The sequence below is a fragment of the Podarcis erhardii genome, assembly GCF_964252035.2.
Source record: "Podarcis erhardii genome assembly, chromosome: Z".
NCBI lineage: Eukaryota > Metazoa > Chordata > Lepidosauria > Squamata > Lacertidae > Podarcis > Podarcis erhardii.
Window position 1 is genome coordinate 21,211,164 of NC_138504.1, and position 15,467 is coordinate 21,226,630.

The 15,467-nt window shown below is 41.5% G+C and overlaps 1 protein-coding gene across 3 annotated transcripts in view; it reads right to left on the minus strand.

Annotated features, from left to right (window-relative positions):
- The window catches only part of LOC309333926 (connector enhancer of kinase suppressor of ras 2-like), a 322,761-nt gene that overhangs the window by 170,658 nt on the left and 136,636 nt on the right, over positions 1 to 15,467 (minus strand). For all 3 annotated transcript variants that reach the window (XM_081847924.1, XM_081847923.1, XM_081847922.1), the window contains exon 5: positions 3,173 to 3,214. In XM_081847924.1, coding sequence (XP_081704050.1) covers positions 3,173 to 3,214 — 42 coding nt within the window. The remainder of the gene's footprint in view (positions 1 to 3,172; positions 3,215 to 15,467) is intronic.

Below are 15,467 nucleotides of genomic sequence, written 5' to 3' on the forward strand. Positions count from 1 at the left end.
TCACATCTAGCCTGATTAGTTCTAAAGCAGGGCTAAAATCGCCCTTCCCGTTTCCTGGAAGAATTATCTGCCTGCAGAAATGGTGTCTGATTATCTGCTGCTTTCAGCGAGGTTGGGATTTTTAATTTTTTTTTTTACATTTTCAGGAGATGATTGTTGTTTACCAGTGTGCTCTTACTAAGAAGTGTGACCAGAAGAAAGTTGTGGTGGCAGCTTCAGGCTGTTTCCTGATCCCCAACTCTCCCAAATCTTGAAAACCATAGTTCACAGAACAACAGTTCCCAGCACCCTTAAAAAAACACAGCTACAGTTTCCAGGATTCTTTGGCGGATGTGCTTTAAATATACAGTGTGTAGACAGAGCAAGAATCAGAGGCCTTCTTTAAAGTTAAAAACATAAGGTTAAGTAGGACAAGTGCCATCTCCCCTGTCTCTTGACAATTTCAGTTAAATTTCACCAACTATTTCATTGTGAGGGGTGGGGAGGGAGAATTTCTGTTTTAATTGCCATTTTAACTGTTTTTAATTGTGCTGTTTTGATGGGCTTGAGTTATATACATTTTAATTCTTGATGTTTATGTTAATGTTTTGATGAAATTGTTTTATTTTGTATTTTAATTACGCCTACTTTGGTTTCACACTTGTAAGCCACTTAAAAGCAACCTTGGCAATTAAGCGGTATATAAATTAAATGATAATAATAATTCCTACTCATCAAATGGTCAATTTTTTAAATTATTTTAAATAACTGCTTTTGTTAATTCTTCTCGAGTGTGTGAAAGAAGCAAGAACTCTATTACTGCTGGGCTTGCCTGTTTTTAGAAAAATCTACACTCCAGTTGTCATTGACTGATGAAATTCTAGGCATGACAAATTGCTAAAAAACTACCCTTAGCATAATCTATAAAGAACTGCAATCCCACTGTGAGTTATTGACACACAAGACTATAATAATTAACATGATGCATCAATAGGGTTTAGGGTTTTTGTTTTAAAAACCATTCTATAAATAGCCAAATGGTTACAACATCTCCTTTGAAGCCACTTGGCAGTCAATATTGATTTAAAACCTATATTGAGTTTTTAATAAAGTGACATTTACTATAGCTTAGTGGAAATGTAGACTGCCTACAAAGTTAATTATACATCTTTGCTTAAAAGAAATGAATTTCTTTTCTTTTTCTTATTTTACAAAAGGTAGCCCTAAAGATTATTTCAAAGCAGCAGTTTGCTAATTTTAAATGAGATTCAAAAAATGAAGAACCTCCTCTTATTCCACGTGCACAAAAAAATATGAAATTTTGTCCAGAGGAATGACAACAATCAAAATGTATCATTATTTTTTTAAGTCTGAGTATCTTTTTCATTAAATACTATGGTAAAATCCATCATTAAGAGAGCTGGAAAGTGAACAAGGTAGGACTTTTTTCACTTCATACATTTAGGTAGAAACATCCACTTCCTGTATTGTATTGTATTGTATTGTATTGTATTGTATTGTATTGTATTGTATTGTATTGTATTGTATTTTAAATAATGATAATTGGAAGAAAGATTTATTATTACCAGATTTATTTATTATTATTTCAGACCCTCAGATATACAGCAGATCACTAACATTGGCAATTGGGTGAATTTAGCATACTTATTTGCCAGGCTGAATTTTTGTCATCACTGCACCAGATTCTCAATTCTTCTTATTTATTTTAAAAGTGGTTCAAATCAAACAAGGGCTCTGAAGCCTCTTCCAGTGCATATTAACATCCACCATGTCCAATGGGCCTTACTTCCAGATAGTGAGAGGCTTGATGAACCGACCTTGTGACAGCCATGTTTGAAGGGCTGTCACTCAGATGATATACAAATCTTTTGCTCCAGAGCAAAGATCTTCAATCAGTGGGTTCAACTTACAAGGACAAAGATTTAGACAAAGGTCTACTGGGATGAGCAGATCTCAGGCTGAGATGGGCTCAACAGCAGCTATACAGTGGTACCTCAGGTTAAGATCTTAATTACTTTTGTAGGTCCGTTCTTAACCTGAAACTGTTCTTAACCTGAGGTACCACTTTAGCTAATGGGGCCTCCTGCTGCTGCCGCCACACTGCTGCTGCGCGATTTCTGTTCTCATCCTGAAGCAGGGTCCTTAACCCAAGGTAATATTTCTGGGTTAGTAGAGTCTGTAACCTGAAGCGTCTGTAACCTGAAGCATATATAACACTGGCTGAATCCCCTCACTCCAGCTAAGCTTATGAGTTTATATAACCCCAGAATATTATTATTATTAATAATAATCATGTTATTATTTATACCCTGCCCATCTGACTGGGTTGCCCCAGCCACTCTGGGCAGCTTCCAACAGAATATAAAAAAACGTAGTGAAACATGACTGAAGGGATAGTTCAGTCAGTAGAGCATGAGATTCTTAATCTCAGGGTCATGTGTCCAAGCCCCTAAAAGATTCCTGCATTGCAGGGAGTTGGACTAGATGACCTTTGTGGTCCCATCCAACTCTACAATTCTACGAAATCAAACATTAGAAATTTCCAGATACAAGGCTACCTTCAGATGTATTCCTGAAGGTTGACATCTGACAGGAGGGCATTCCACAGGGCAGGGGCACAAAAGTGCCCCTGCCTGGTTCTCTGTAACTTCATTTCTCGCAGTAAGAGATCTGCCAGAAGGCCCCTGGAGTGAGATGTCGATGTCCTGACTGAACGATACTCCTTCAGCTATACATACTCTCTATTTTATGGTTCTGCGAGCTCAGGCAGGGCATATCTTGAAAGAAGGGCCATTCCAGGGAACAGACAGGATAAAGCAGGGGGAGACTTACCTCTATCACAAACTCTGTTCGGTTCAGCCACACACACAACCTGGAGTTGTGTGACAGCAATTAGTATGTTGGGTTAGAATTTGGGCAACTAGGTTCAAATGCCCACGCCGCCCCAGAGTTCACTGGGTGACAATGTATGACAATGGGTGACAATGTCACTCAGACTAAACTGTGAAGATAATATTGTTACAGGGACAGTCCTGTACACCCCCTTGTGCTCCAAGGAGGAAAGGTGGGTTATAAATACAAAAATAAGATCCTATATACAAGATTATAACATGGATATGGGACAGACATGTGCAAAGCACATCCATAAAAAAAAATCAAAATGTGTACTTACCACGTGAAGAATTTTATTTTCTGTTTCATACACTGTGCAATCCTGTAACAACAGGAGGGAGAGAGAAGCAGTATTTAATATCCTTAGAAATCCACTTTGCCTCAGCTATGTTAACAACTCCTTGAAAAATAATGTGCCACTCTAGCCATGACTGATTCAAATTGCTTTTAAGGTTTATAAGAAAATCTCGGAAGCTTTTCCCTGCTCTTTCTGGGATGCAAACAGCAACAACCTCTCTCTTTCATATGGTTAAATGTTCATTGAATTTACAAAGATGCTTTCAGTTCAAACTTTTATCAATTAAAGGAGGTTAATCATACACATCAAAGAGAAAAAACCAACCAAGATGAATGAAAAAGAATGTAGAAAGAGAATGGCTGGAAGAATCCTGCATTCTGTTCCTACACTGGCCAATCAGGACATGTACACAACAGGACTCTCCTATTTGTGTTCCCCAACAACTGCCTCTGAACTTGAAGAAATGTGACTATAGAGCCAGGATACATACAAATATTAAATTAAAACAATATTGCATTTAATAAATAAATAAACAGAAAGGAATATGTGGTAGCTGATGCCCCAACCTTCAAATGGTTGGCCAGTCTAACTGTATATATTTCATGCAGTATTTTGAATCCTGAGATTTTAAAAACATAAAGGGATAACATTTTAAAAACACAAAGGAATAACATTTGCTCCCTAGACTATGACAACCGTCAGCTCAATACACTGTTGACACTAAGTCAGGCATGGCCAAACTTGGCTCTCCAGCTGTTTTGGGACTACAACTCCCATCATCCCTGACCACTGGTCCTGTTAGCTAGGGATGATGGGAGTTGTAGTCCCAAAACAGCTGGAGGGCCAAGTTTGGCCATGCCTGCACTAAGTGAACTAATTCATCTATGTAACTTCAGACTAGCTAGAACAAAGCTCTGTTTGACCGTAATTACTGGCCACATGCAAATTAAATATTATCAACAACAGATTTCAACTGACCACAAATACTGACAAAAAACATTTCTGTTAATTGACTCCTTAAAAAATTACCTGCAGAATAAGCAAAATGCAGGCTAATTAAAGTATTTGGCAGCTCCACAGCATAGATGTGAGTGCCAATGTCAGCTTTGTTCCCTTGCAAAACTGGTTAGGATTGCAAAGAATCACAAAATATATTGTGGTGCTTAATTATAATGGCTGGGATCCAGCAGAGCTCCTGACACAGAAGTTGTGCCTGGATATATTTTCTTTGTTTGATTTAGTTTGAAATGCAATTTCACACTACCGGGGGGGGGGGGGTTGTTGCAACAGTGTGGAAAACACAGCCCCTTCCCCATTTCCAAAGACAGATGACATTTTGTAAATTGCAGCCATTGGCCTATAGATACATTTTGGGTGTAAGAAGGCTCTGATCTCCCTTCTGCCCCATGTTTGAGTATTATTTCTGTTCTGCTGCAGCTTGGCTTCCAACAAAAGATACGCTGCTTATTATTACATTATTCACACCATTCACTTCAATGCAGAAGCCATTAATTTCAATGTAAAGCTAGCACAATGCAGATGGGTGGGAGGTGGGGGAGTCATCAGTTAGGTATTGTTTGTGGACTGAAAACAACAACAATATCCACTCCCATTTTTGTCGGAATGGTTGCCATACACAATGCACACTGATCACTTGAAAGACTGCATCTTTCAGCTCTCAACTATCAACAAGTTGTGTGAATGGTGTCCACCAGAAAACTTGAGCAACGTTCTAGCAAAGTTCTGGTTCTCTGCTCTGATCTAGAAATAGAATGTAAGAAGAACCCTGCCAAGCCAAGACAAAGGCCCATCTGGTACAGCATTCTGTTGTCCCTGTGACCAATCACATATCCTCCAATACAAAGTGCCCCCAAACCAGGACACAATCTTCTGGGGCTGGACTCCCATGTGAGTCACACGACCTGCGGGACATAAGTACAACAGCACTCTCCCTACTAGTGTTTCCAAGCACCTGCTATTCAGAGACATACTGCCTCTGCTAATAGAGGTGATCTATATTATGGCAAGTAATCATCAACTGCCTCAATGAATTCATCTAATCCCTCATGGCTTTCCACAAAGGATCTTGAGAACTGTAGCTTGCTGAAGGTACTGAGAATTGTTAGGAGAACCGCCACTGCCCCCTTATTCCACACATAGAGGCAGAATTCCCAGTGCTTCCTGGGAAGAGAGATTGGTTGCTAAATCACTCTGGGATTTGTAGCTCTCTAAGGAGAAAGGGTATCTTTCAACAACTCTCAGCACTTTTGATGAACTACAGTTCCCATGATTATTTGGGGAAACCCATGATACTGCTTTTAATGTATAAGTGGGGCCTCGATCACTAGTGATCTACTTGTGCACTGCAACATTTTAGCAACCTATACTATCTGGAGACGTGATGGAGGGCATGGTGGGACAGCTGGACACTTTTTAAATAGTACCCTCTCAACATCAGCTGGAAAGGAAAATAGAGACAATTATTTGGGGAAGATGTCGGAAAGCAGGGAATTATTCCTGGTGAAAGAGAGATAGCTGGAGAGAAATGCTATCTGTTTGGCAGTCCAGCCATTTACTTCCCAGTTTCTTTTCAAGGCTAGATGCCAGTAGTGGAAGGGACCAGCGGCAAAAGTGGGTGGAGTAAGGAATGTAAACACAAACCCTTCTCTACTTTTCATTCAGGTAAGCAAAAGGCATTTATCAGAATTCAATGACACATTCCAGCCAGGCAAAAACACCAGAAGTGTGAAGAAGGGTCAGTGGGGATGGGTGTGGGCTGGAGAGTCATGGAGGCCACGCAGATAAGCCTGGAGGCCTGCATTTGGCCCCCAGGCCTAAGGTGCATCATCACTGCTGTATTTTATTGGAGAGCAGCTAACGCCTGAAAAGTCTACCTTGCTAATGCTCGACTGCATAATTAAAAAGCAAGACCCCTCCTCCCATTTTTTCTTTAGCAAGCTTTGACAGCAGATAAATTTAGTGAATATCTGCTAGCCTGTTAATTTGAAGATCCTGTCCTGCAATAACATGCATCTGTAATGAAAATCTAAAAGATAATATGATTTTGCTACAATACAGGAACTTAGTACTGAGGGGTTTCTTTTACGGATATAGAAGACTTTCTGAAACACCTTGGCAACGGCTGAAATATTTGAGAGATTTGCATCTTCCCGAAGGCAAAATAAGAAAATCAAACATCTAGATCAAACATCCAGATCAGTGGTTTGCACATTACACAGAGAAAGCCATTTAATCACAATCAATTGCATAAATATATGCCTTTGTCCAAATTGTCAATTTTATCCTTTGAAGCACCATCTGGGACTCTAACTCCTCATGCGGAAATAAACTCCATTGAAAATAATGAGATTAACAGTGCAGTAATGAGATTAACAGTGCAATCCCATATATGTCTACTCAAATATAAGTCTCATTAAGTTCAGTGGAACTGACTCCCAGGTAAGAGGGACTGTTGCAGCATTCCTTCCAAGGTATTGGTTGCAGGCCAGGCTTGTGTTCAGGATAGTGTCACTTTATAGTTGAAATTACAGAACTCAAAAACTCAGATATGAAAGAGAAAATCGACTGATACAAAATCACAGAAGTTTGAAAAAACAAACCTATATTTGTAAGTATACACACATGAATTTAGGTGTGTGTGTTTGTGTGTATCATATTATGTCAACAGTTAAACCTTAGCTAAATAGCGCAAAATGTATTATTATGGATCTAATACATGCTGGCAATTAAACAAAATGCCGATTTTCTGTAGTTACAATATTCTTTGGGGCCTGCCCATGATAATGTTGGGGCTTTTAAATGAAATATTAAAGCCTAGTTGAGAATCTGTGGATTGTTGCCAGAATAAATTTGGCACAGAATCATAGAATTGCAGAGTGGGTCATCTAGTCCAACCTTCTGCAATGCAGGAATCTCAACACGAAGTCCCCCATCCAATTTGAAACCATACTGGACCCTGATTAGCTTTGCAATTGTGCCAGCAGTTGTCCTCATGAATCGGACTGGCTACAAAATGTAACAGATAATATAGATTGCTCTTATTTTCAATGTTTGCTTCTCTAAGTTGTTTTGAGTCACTTTGGTGAAAAAAGTTAGAAAAAAACTAATAATAAATATGATAATAATTACTATTATCCCATTCAGATTTATAGTAAGTCCTACCTGAGTATTTCGTGAGTATATGAACACAGGTAAAGGTAAGGGGACCCCTGACAATTAGGTCCAGTCGTGGCCGACTCTGGGGTTGTGGCGCTCATCTCGCTTTATTGGCCGAGGGAGCCGGCGTACGGCTTTCGGGTCATGTGGCCAGCATGACTAAGCTGCTTCTGGTGAACCAGAGCAGCGCACGGAAACGCCGTTTACCTTCCCGCCGGAGCGGTACCTATTTATCTACTTGCACTTTGATGTGCTTTCAAACTGCTAGGTTGGCAGGAGCAGGGACCGAGTAACGGGAGCTCACCCCGTCGCGGGGATTTGAACCGCTGACCTTCTGATCGGCAAGTCCTAGGCTCTGTGGTTTAACCCACAGTGCCACCTGCGTCCTTTCATGAACATAGGAGGCTGCTTCAAACCAAGTCAGATCACTGACTGATATGATGCTCCAGAGTTTCAGACGGAGTCTTTCCTAGCAATTCATGTAAAAGAGGGATGGGGAATCTCAAGCCCAGGAGTCAAATGCGACCTTTCACGCATCTCCATCTGGCCCTTGTATGTTTTCAAAAGGCCACATCCCCTTCCCAAGCACACCTGCTTCCCCCAGACCACACCCCTCACTGGCCTCACTTTGTGCCCCTCTTGAGTGTTTTGACTTGGTGGAATGTGCCCTTGAACTCTGAAATGCTCCTTGTTAGCATAGATGGAGCATAGAGATGAGCTACAGGGGTGTGTGTGTAGAAGCTACCCTGTTGTACAAAGGTAAAATTCACACTCGTTGCTCTGCCACTTTTGCCTCTGAAGGCTGTATTAGAGACACCAAGATCACTCATGTAGAGGCACTTGAAAAATAAAGGTTGTGCTTTATTTGTGCCAAGACTGGGTCAAGCAGAGCCCTGCTCCATGAGCAGGGTGTGCCAGGCAATGCTTGACTCAATCTTGTAAGATTCATCCTCTACCTCTTCCTACCTCCGCATTCCCAAAGGTCAAGAATGACCATGGCTGGCAAAGTGGAAAGTGGTGGAGGTGGCCATGGTTGATTCCTAAGACCCAACACAGCAAAGACCCCAGTCAGAGATGGGACTAGACTGGGGAAACAACACTAGTGGAAATGATGTGAATAGTATCATTTTCCTACAGGGGATTCCGAGACTGACAACCCCATGCCCAGTAGGGAAAGATGCTCCTCTAGAGTCCCGGAAGCAGTTGCCACCACTTTCTAAACTTCTTGCTTTGCCAGACTCAAAGTCCTTGACATATGATATTGGGGAATGGAGAGGCGTGGGAGGTCACTATTAAATGCTAGCATCTTGGAGGCTTTTGAAAATGCTCACATCAAGTGCCTGCAAGCCTGACTGGATCAAACAATGGGCTAGTCATGCTTTCTGAGCCTACCTATGCATAACTGTAGAAATGAGCTACATATCTTCTTTTCATTTCACCAATGAATCTTCCCACTCTAACGTCACTGAAATGAACAGAAGCCATGGGACAATAAAGCTTGCCAGATTGTGTTCTGTTCATGATAAGGTCATGTTGATATGCACATAGTTGGCATTATGGTCAAAATATTCTCATTTATCTTGTACATTGGTTCAGTCCCCTCTCATTGTGCACGTACACAATCATACATTCATATAGATACACCAGCCCAGAGTCACATAGGGACATCTCTGCAATTTCTGCTTAATTTTGTTTGCTCACTTGTAAGCCTTCTTACTCTGTCCGGAAATCTAGCAAAGAAGCCAAACAGAAAGAAAATATAAATACCACTTCAAATCATATTCTGCTAAACAAAGCTGGGCAGGGAGAATGGAAATAATAATGCTAACAACCACTTTCACTTCTTAGTGAACTGCGCATAGAATTATCTTTACCATTCATGTGCATTAATATAAGTGGTCAGGAAGGCTCAGGTGCATTAATGCTTTTATTTCAGCTCCAAAGAGATGTACTTGATGTAGCCACTATTACCTTTGCAATTACATATCGGAACACACATAATTTCCTCTAATATGTATTCACTTAAACTGTATCTCCAGATGTGTTTCGTTGCCTTCATGCTGCACGTGGAAAATTATGCAGCCCGGATTGAATATTTATTTGTTGTTTACTGATTACACTTTTTATCCTGCTTGTCCTATAATGAGGTTGGGTAAGCTGGGCCAAGAGGTGATGACTGGCTGAAGGTCACACAAAGAGAAAGATGGGTGGAATCTGAACTTGAACCTGCTTCACCGCATTGATCTGGTCCAGATTATACTGATTCTGTAACTGTGGTAGGGAGAAAACCAAGTACACGCCTTCCTATTCCTGACCACTGGGTGCCCGTGTCCTGCTGTAGAGATCCTTGGATGTCCATCTGCAGACATATCATTTGAAGAGCAATCGTCCATTCCAGTCAAGAAATAAAAAAAAAATAAAAAAAATCTTCAGAGGCTTTTGGAGTGGTCGGTTGAACTGCCTGGAGGTGGTTGTGGTTGTGTACAACCTCCATTCCATGTTAGGTCTGTTCCAGGCAGGTATAAACGCAGTCAGGCCAGAAATTATGTGGCATGATGTGGGGGGAGATGCTGGGAAAACTCTGGCTCTGCTAGCATGAAGAATGGAAGATCAGCTGAAGGAACCAAGAGAAATCACTTTACCATATTGTCATAGGAAACAGAAGAAATACAGAGATGGCCACAATGACAGAGGAGCAGCTACAACCAAGAACTCTGTGTGAGGCACCCAAACCATGCTGGATAAAGCAGGCAGCAGAAGAAAGAGAATTTGAGTAGCAGCTGCAGAGGCAACCTTAAGCCCCAAGAGGAAACTAATGATGAGAAGTCCTGAACCGCCTAAGGAAAGGAACAAGACATTCACCCAGTATAATAACTAGAGGCAGACTTGGAGATTTGAAGGTCTCCTATAGTGCTGCTAATCATATATGTAAATTCTGAACAAGAATCAAGGATGAGAAATAGTGAGGGGGAGGCCAGACAGTTGGGAAGGATGGTAGCAATGGTGAAAGTTGTTGTTGTTGTTTGTTGTTTAGTTGTTTAGTCGTGTCCGACTCTTCGTGACCCCATGGACCAGAGCACGCCAGGCACTTCTGTCTTCCACTGCCTCCCGCAGGTGAAAGTTGTATAAGTCCTTAAAACAAGCCTAATCCAACAGCCTGGAGTCCATAAAGCTAAACGGGGAGGCACAGAGGCTGACGCCTGGAACTCTGAACAGGAACACTTCTGAAGATGTTATTGCACATGCTTTTGCATTTAGTTTTTCAATTTTTTTTAAAAAAGGTTACCATTTGTTCACGTACCTTCCAGCACCTTGGAATATATACTGCAGAATATATAACACATCTGCACCACATGTTAAAGGATATTGTCACCTCTTTTAGTGGGGTGGAATTTGTAGTCCTGCCTTGTTTGTTTAATTCTGCTGAATTGGGGTCCTTAGTCACAACGAGAGAACCCACACAGCAACAGCTGTATGTAGATAACCTACATGAAGGCATGAATGTGTGTGGAGCTCTCCACAACAGACGTTCACTCACTGAAGGTGTATCCCATGAACCGATGTAATGATTAAAAAATACTTAAGGAAGTAAATAAATCACAGCCTTCATTGGATGAGAAGAGAAGCAAATTGTTCAATGCTGTTGACTCTCTCCTGTATTAACCAAATGTGACACGCCTTGCCTACAAAAGGCGTTTGTGGGAAATAAAAACAGCTTCTCTGAGAAAAATCTGGCTTGTCACCCGAAGGATTATTCCAAAATTCTCTACCTGCCAAGTTATCTGCTTCAAGTCTAGCATTCCACAAGATCTCCCCTTCAGCGACTTCTTTAGATTTTTCTCTTCTTTAAGCTGAAATGTCAGAAGATTTCTTTCAAGCCAAAGAGATCTGATATAACTGCACAGTGACTAGGAGGCAATCAGCCTCTGGCATTGAATTTGGCTTTTTGGGGGTGTGCTACCTTGCAAAGGGTTTCACTCTCCCCTCTTTTTTTCAAAAAAAAAAAAGAAAGGAAAATCATTATCATAAGGGAAACCTGCAATGTCTTTTTTTTTAATAAAAAAAATCTAACAGCAATTTTAATACAAGCCGTATGGTTTTAAAACTCTAGCAGCAATTGTGAAATTAACATTCATCTGGGTAAAAAATGCTTTGACTTGAGTAATCATTATATTATTTATATGACCTACTTCTCATCCAGCCTTAGAACTGTGCCCTGAAACTTAGTTATATGTTGAGTGATAGAAAATATTTGGGATTTTTGTTATTACTCTGTTGATATAGAGCTTAACAGGATGGTTAACTTTAATAATGGAGGAATTACAGTTAAGTAGGGCCTGATCAACTGTCATGCTCAAAAATCCAGAGCACTATTCCTCATTAGGCAATCTGCTAAATCCACATTAGTGCCCCTGGTTATCTCCAATTGACCCATTCAGCCTCTGCTCCTGCTTTTCACACTCTCATTAACCAGAACGACATCTTTTCCAACTCCTAGCTGGCAGCAGTCAGGAGTTGATAGCAAGGCTTGTATCTCATCAGAACAATAATTTATGTGTGCACAAGAGGACTTTCTCCTCATTCTTCTGCCTGTGTGCCCCCTAAACCTGCTCTTGTGCGTCCCCTAACCCTTCTAGGGAGTGGGGCCAGGGGGCCCCCACAGAGGAGACCAGGGAAAGTGTTGTGCAAGCAGAAGTCTTTGTGCTGATGTGACAGTTAGCAAGCCCTGCACTGGATGCTAGTCAGTGTTCCTTTACAATACTGTACTGAACAATATTATAATTAGGGTTGTGTGTCTTCTACAAATACAGTTCATTAAGGTTGCTGAAAAATTACTTCATTTTGTATTATTATTACTTTTATATTCCATCTTTTTTTTCTTCCAAGAAGTTCAAGGTTCCCTACAGTTATCCCCCTCTCCATTTTATTCTCACAACCATCTTGTGAAGGGAGGATTTGAATCCTGATCTCACAGGTCCTAGTCTAATACGCTACCTGCTATCCCACATTGGCATGGATGTTCAACATGGAGCAATGATTTGCTCAAACAGATATGTCTTTTCAAACAAGTACCTGAAGGCTTCTCACCTAAAATAGAACAAAGCCCTGTAGATTCAGCACAGATAAAGAAGCAAGGGCTGCTCAGGGGAACCTGGCCTAATGAGCATAATTACTCTCCTCAGTAGGCCTTGCCCCTATGAGGCAGTTGTGGAGACTGAAGCTTCCTGCCTTCCCACAGCTATCTAAATCTCTCCCAGGTCCTTCCCAAGCAATCTGAGACTCCACTGACATGCCCATCTCGGCTCCTCCCTCTTCATACCTATTCTAGTCCTGGGAGACTAGGGGGAAAGGGAGCTTATCACAGCAGGAGTGGGGGACACCCTGGCTTCTTCGCCAGCCTGACTTATCCCTGTCTCTTGACCACCTTCCTCTTGCGTCAGCTTCAGATTTGGGGCCTCTCTCTGCCACAGCCTCTCCCAGCTCACGAAGTCCAATTAGGCTTTCAACACCCAACAGCTCTTCTTCCTCGTCTTCTCCCTTTGACCACCACCAGCCCCTGGGTTCTTCTTCCCTTGGGAGTTTCCCAGCTAGTGCCTTCCACTATTCCTCCATGTCCTGTCAGTCCATGGCAGTAATTTCCAACATTTTTCTAATGTTGCATTTTAAAGTGTTGTCATCTTCCCTAAAATCTTAGGGTGAGAGGAGGAGGGGATAGATAATAAATAAAAACAACAACAACAACATACAATAAATTCCATTATTATTATTATTAATCTGGAAGTATGGAGAATCCCCATTTACTTACTAGAAGACACCTCCCCCCACCAGGGCTTTGTACAATATTTGTTCTACGATATGAAAAGGAGAAAAGAAAGTGTGAGCATGTAATTCAACAGTGTATGCAACCTGCAATGTAATGGAAAGAATGGTTGCTTTTTGTTTGTTTTTTTGTTAGTAAAATGAAGATTTTTTTTTAAAGGAAGAAAAGGTGGGGGAAGATAAGAAATGTCTACAGTATTTTTTAGAAATTACAAACATTAAATCAAACAACATGCTACGGGTAACAAATGTTTATCTTGGGAGCATTGTCTAATTTTGGTTGTGGGGAATCATCTTTAGTTTGGTAAGCTTTATTAAGCTATACAAAACTGCAGTTCTGGCTGTTTTTTGTCTGTTTCTCTCCTCTCCTGGGGTTCCTATTTCTCTTTCGTAATTCAGCTTTATTGGAGTAAAGCCAAAAGGCCGTTTGTAAAATTAAATAACTCAGCAGTGCAATCCCAACATGCAGGGAAGCAAGGAACAGCACCTATACAAGATGGTGTTACCCAAGAGATGATATTATTATTATTATTATTATTATTATTATTATCATTATCATTATCATTATCATCATCATCATCATCATCATCTTTATTATTATCTTTATTATTATTATGGTTTAGCACTGGATTGGAACAAATGGCATTCAGGTTTTTTGCAGAGTGCTGTTTGCTTTGATTTAGCACTTAAGAACAGATTTTCCAGGGGAAAGCGGTTTCCACTTCTAGGCACAGGACAAGTAGAAGTGTGGATAATCCCTGACTTTCAGATGTCAAAATGATTGATGAAACATTTATACGGTGTGAGCCAGAGTGCTCCTGTGGTTAAAGTGTCAGACTAGGACACGGTAGACTAGAGTTCAAATCCCTCACTCAGCCAGGAAGCTCAATGGCTGGCCTGGTGTCCGCCATGTACAAATGAGATAACCCAAACCCTCCACTCATACACAAATTTGTGAAACTCATATTCTGCCCCCCAAATAATCAGATAATCCCCTCACATCTGGAGAGAATGAATGATCCCTTGAAAATGGGGGTTGGGGGAGAGAGAGATTTCAGCCTCCAGTTAGCAGAAAGAGCCTCAGCCTGTGCTAAAAGCCTTCGAGAAAAGCCAAGTTTTCACTTGGTGCTCCAAAACAAACAAACAAAAAGGAGCTAGGCAGCTCCACCCACCCTGTGCTGGGAGGGCATTCTACTGAGTTAGTTACATCACCCAAAAGTGACTGCTCTCAACTATGCCTTTTCCAGTCTCAAGTGGTAGAGAATTTGCCGCACCCCTCCTCTCCTGAAAAGAAGTCTCCAATGCTTTCTCCCAGGGGAGGACTAGGGTTAGGCATGCAGACTGGGAGGGGCCGTTGCCAGGCTTCTTAAATTAGCCCTACTCCACCCTCTTCCTTCTTTTATGGTAGTGCCCTCCTTCCCTCCCTCCGCCGTGTAGGCTTTGCTACTCACCCTATTTGGGGGCTGAATAGGAATTTGGTGGGAAAGGAGCCCCAGTTGTGGCCCAAGAGAGGGGAAGGATCAGATCTCTCCCCACCCCCCGCCACCACTTATTGGATAACTAATTTGGAACACAGGCAGCGATCATTTCGTGCAGGGGTTCCATTCCTGCACCCAAATGCATTGGTGGAGCACACATAAGCACCCCAGGCTGTTATTTCCCACTCCCATTCTTTACTCTTCCAGATCCAAAAGAAAACATGTGCTGGTAATCATGCGTCAATTGGACTCACCTAAATGGTCGTTGCCTGTACATAAAATGGCAATCAAAATTATCAAGGCAACAGGGAGTTTTTTGGTTTGCAGAAAAGGCAAGTAAGAGGTGGCAGGATAAAAGTGTATAAATTCATGCACACCATGGGGAAAGTAGCAAGAGAAAAGTTTTTCTTCCTTTCTCGTAATAGCATTAGAATGGGGATTTCAGCCAGTGAAGCTGAATGTTGAATGCTGAATGCTGAATCTGATACTCCTGCTGCTGCACTCACTCTGCATTGAGTTCTCTGCTGCCTCACCCTCTCAGTAACCAACAGAGACACAAGGCACAGGGGAGGCAGGTATGTAATGCTGCCCTGCCTGGTTGGACTAATGGGGGACATGACAAAGATGATACATGCTGTGCAGAAAGTGAATAGGGAGTAATTCTCTCCCTTCTCATTACCTGAGACCCAGAGGTCATCTGATGAACCTGAATGCTGGAAGATTCAAGGCAGACGAAAGAAAACACCTTTGCACATGGTGCAAATTTGCTCCCACAGGACACAAAGATGGCCACCACCTTGGAT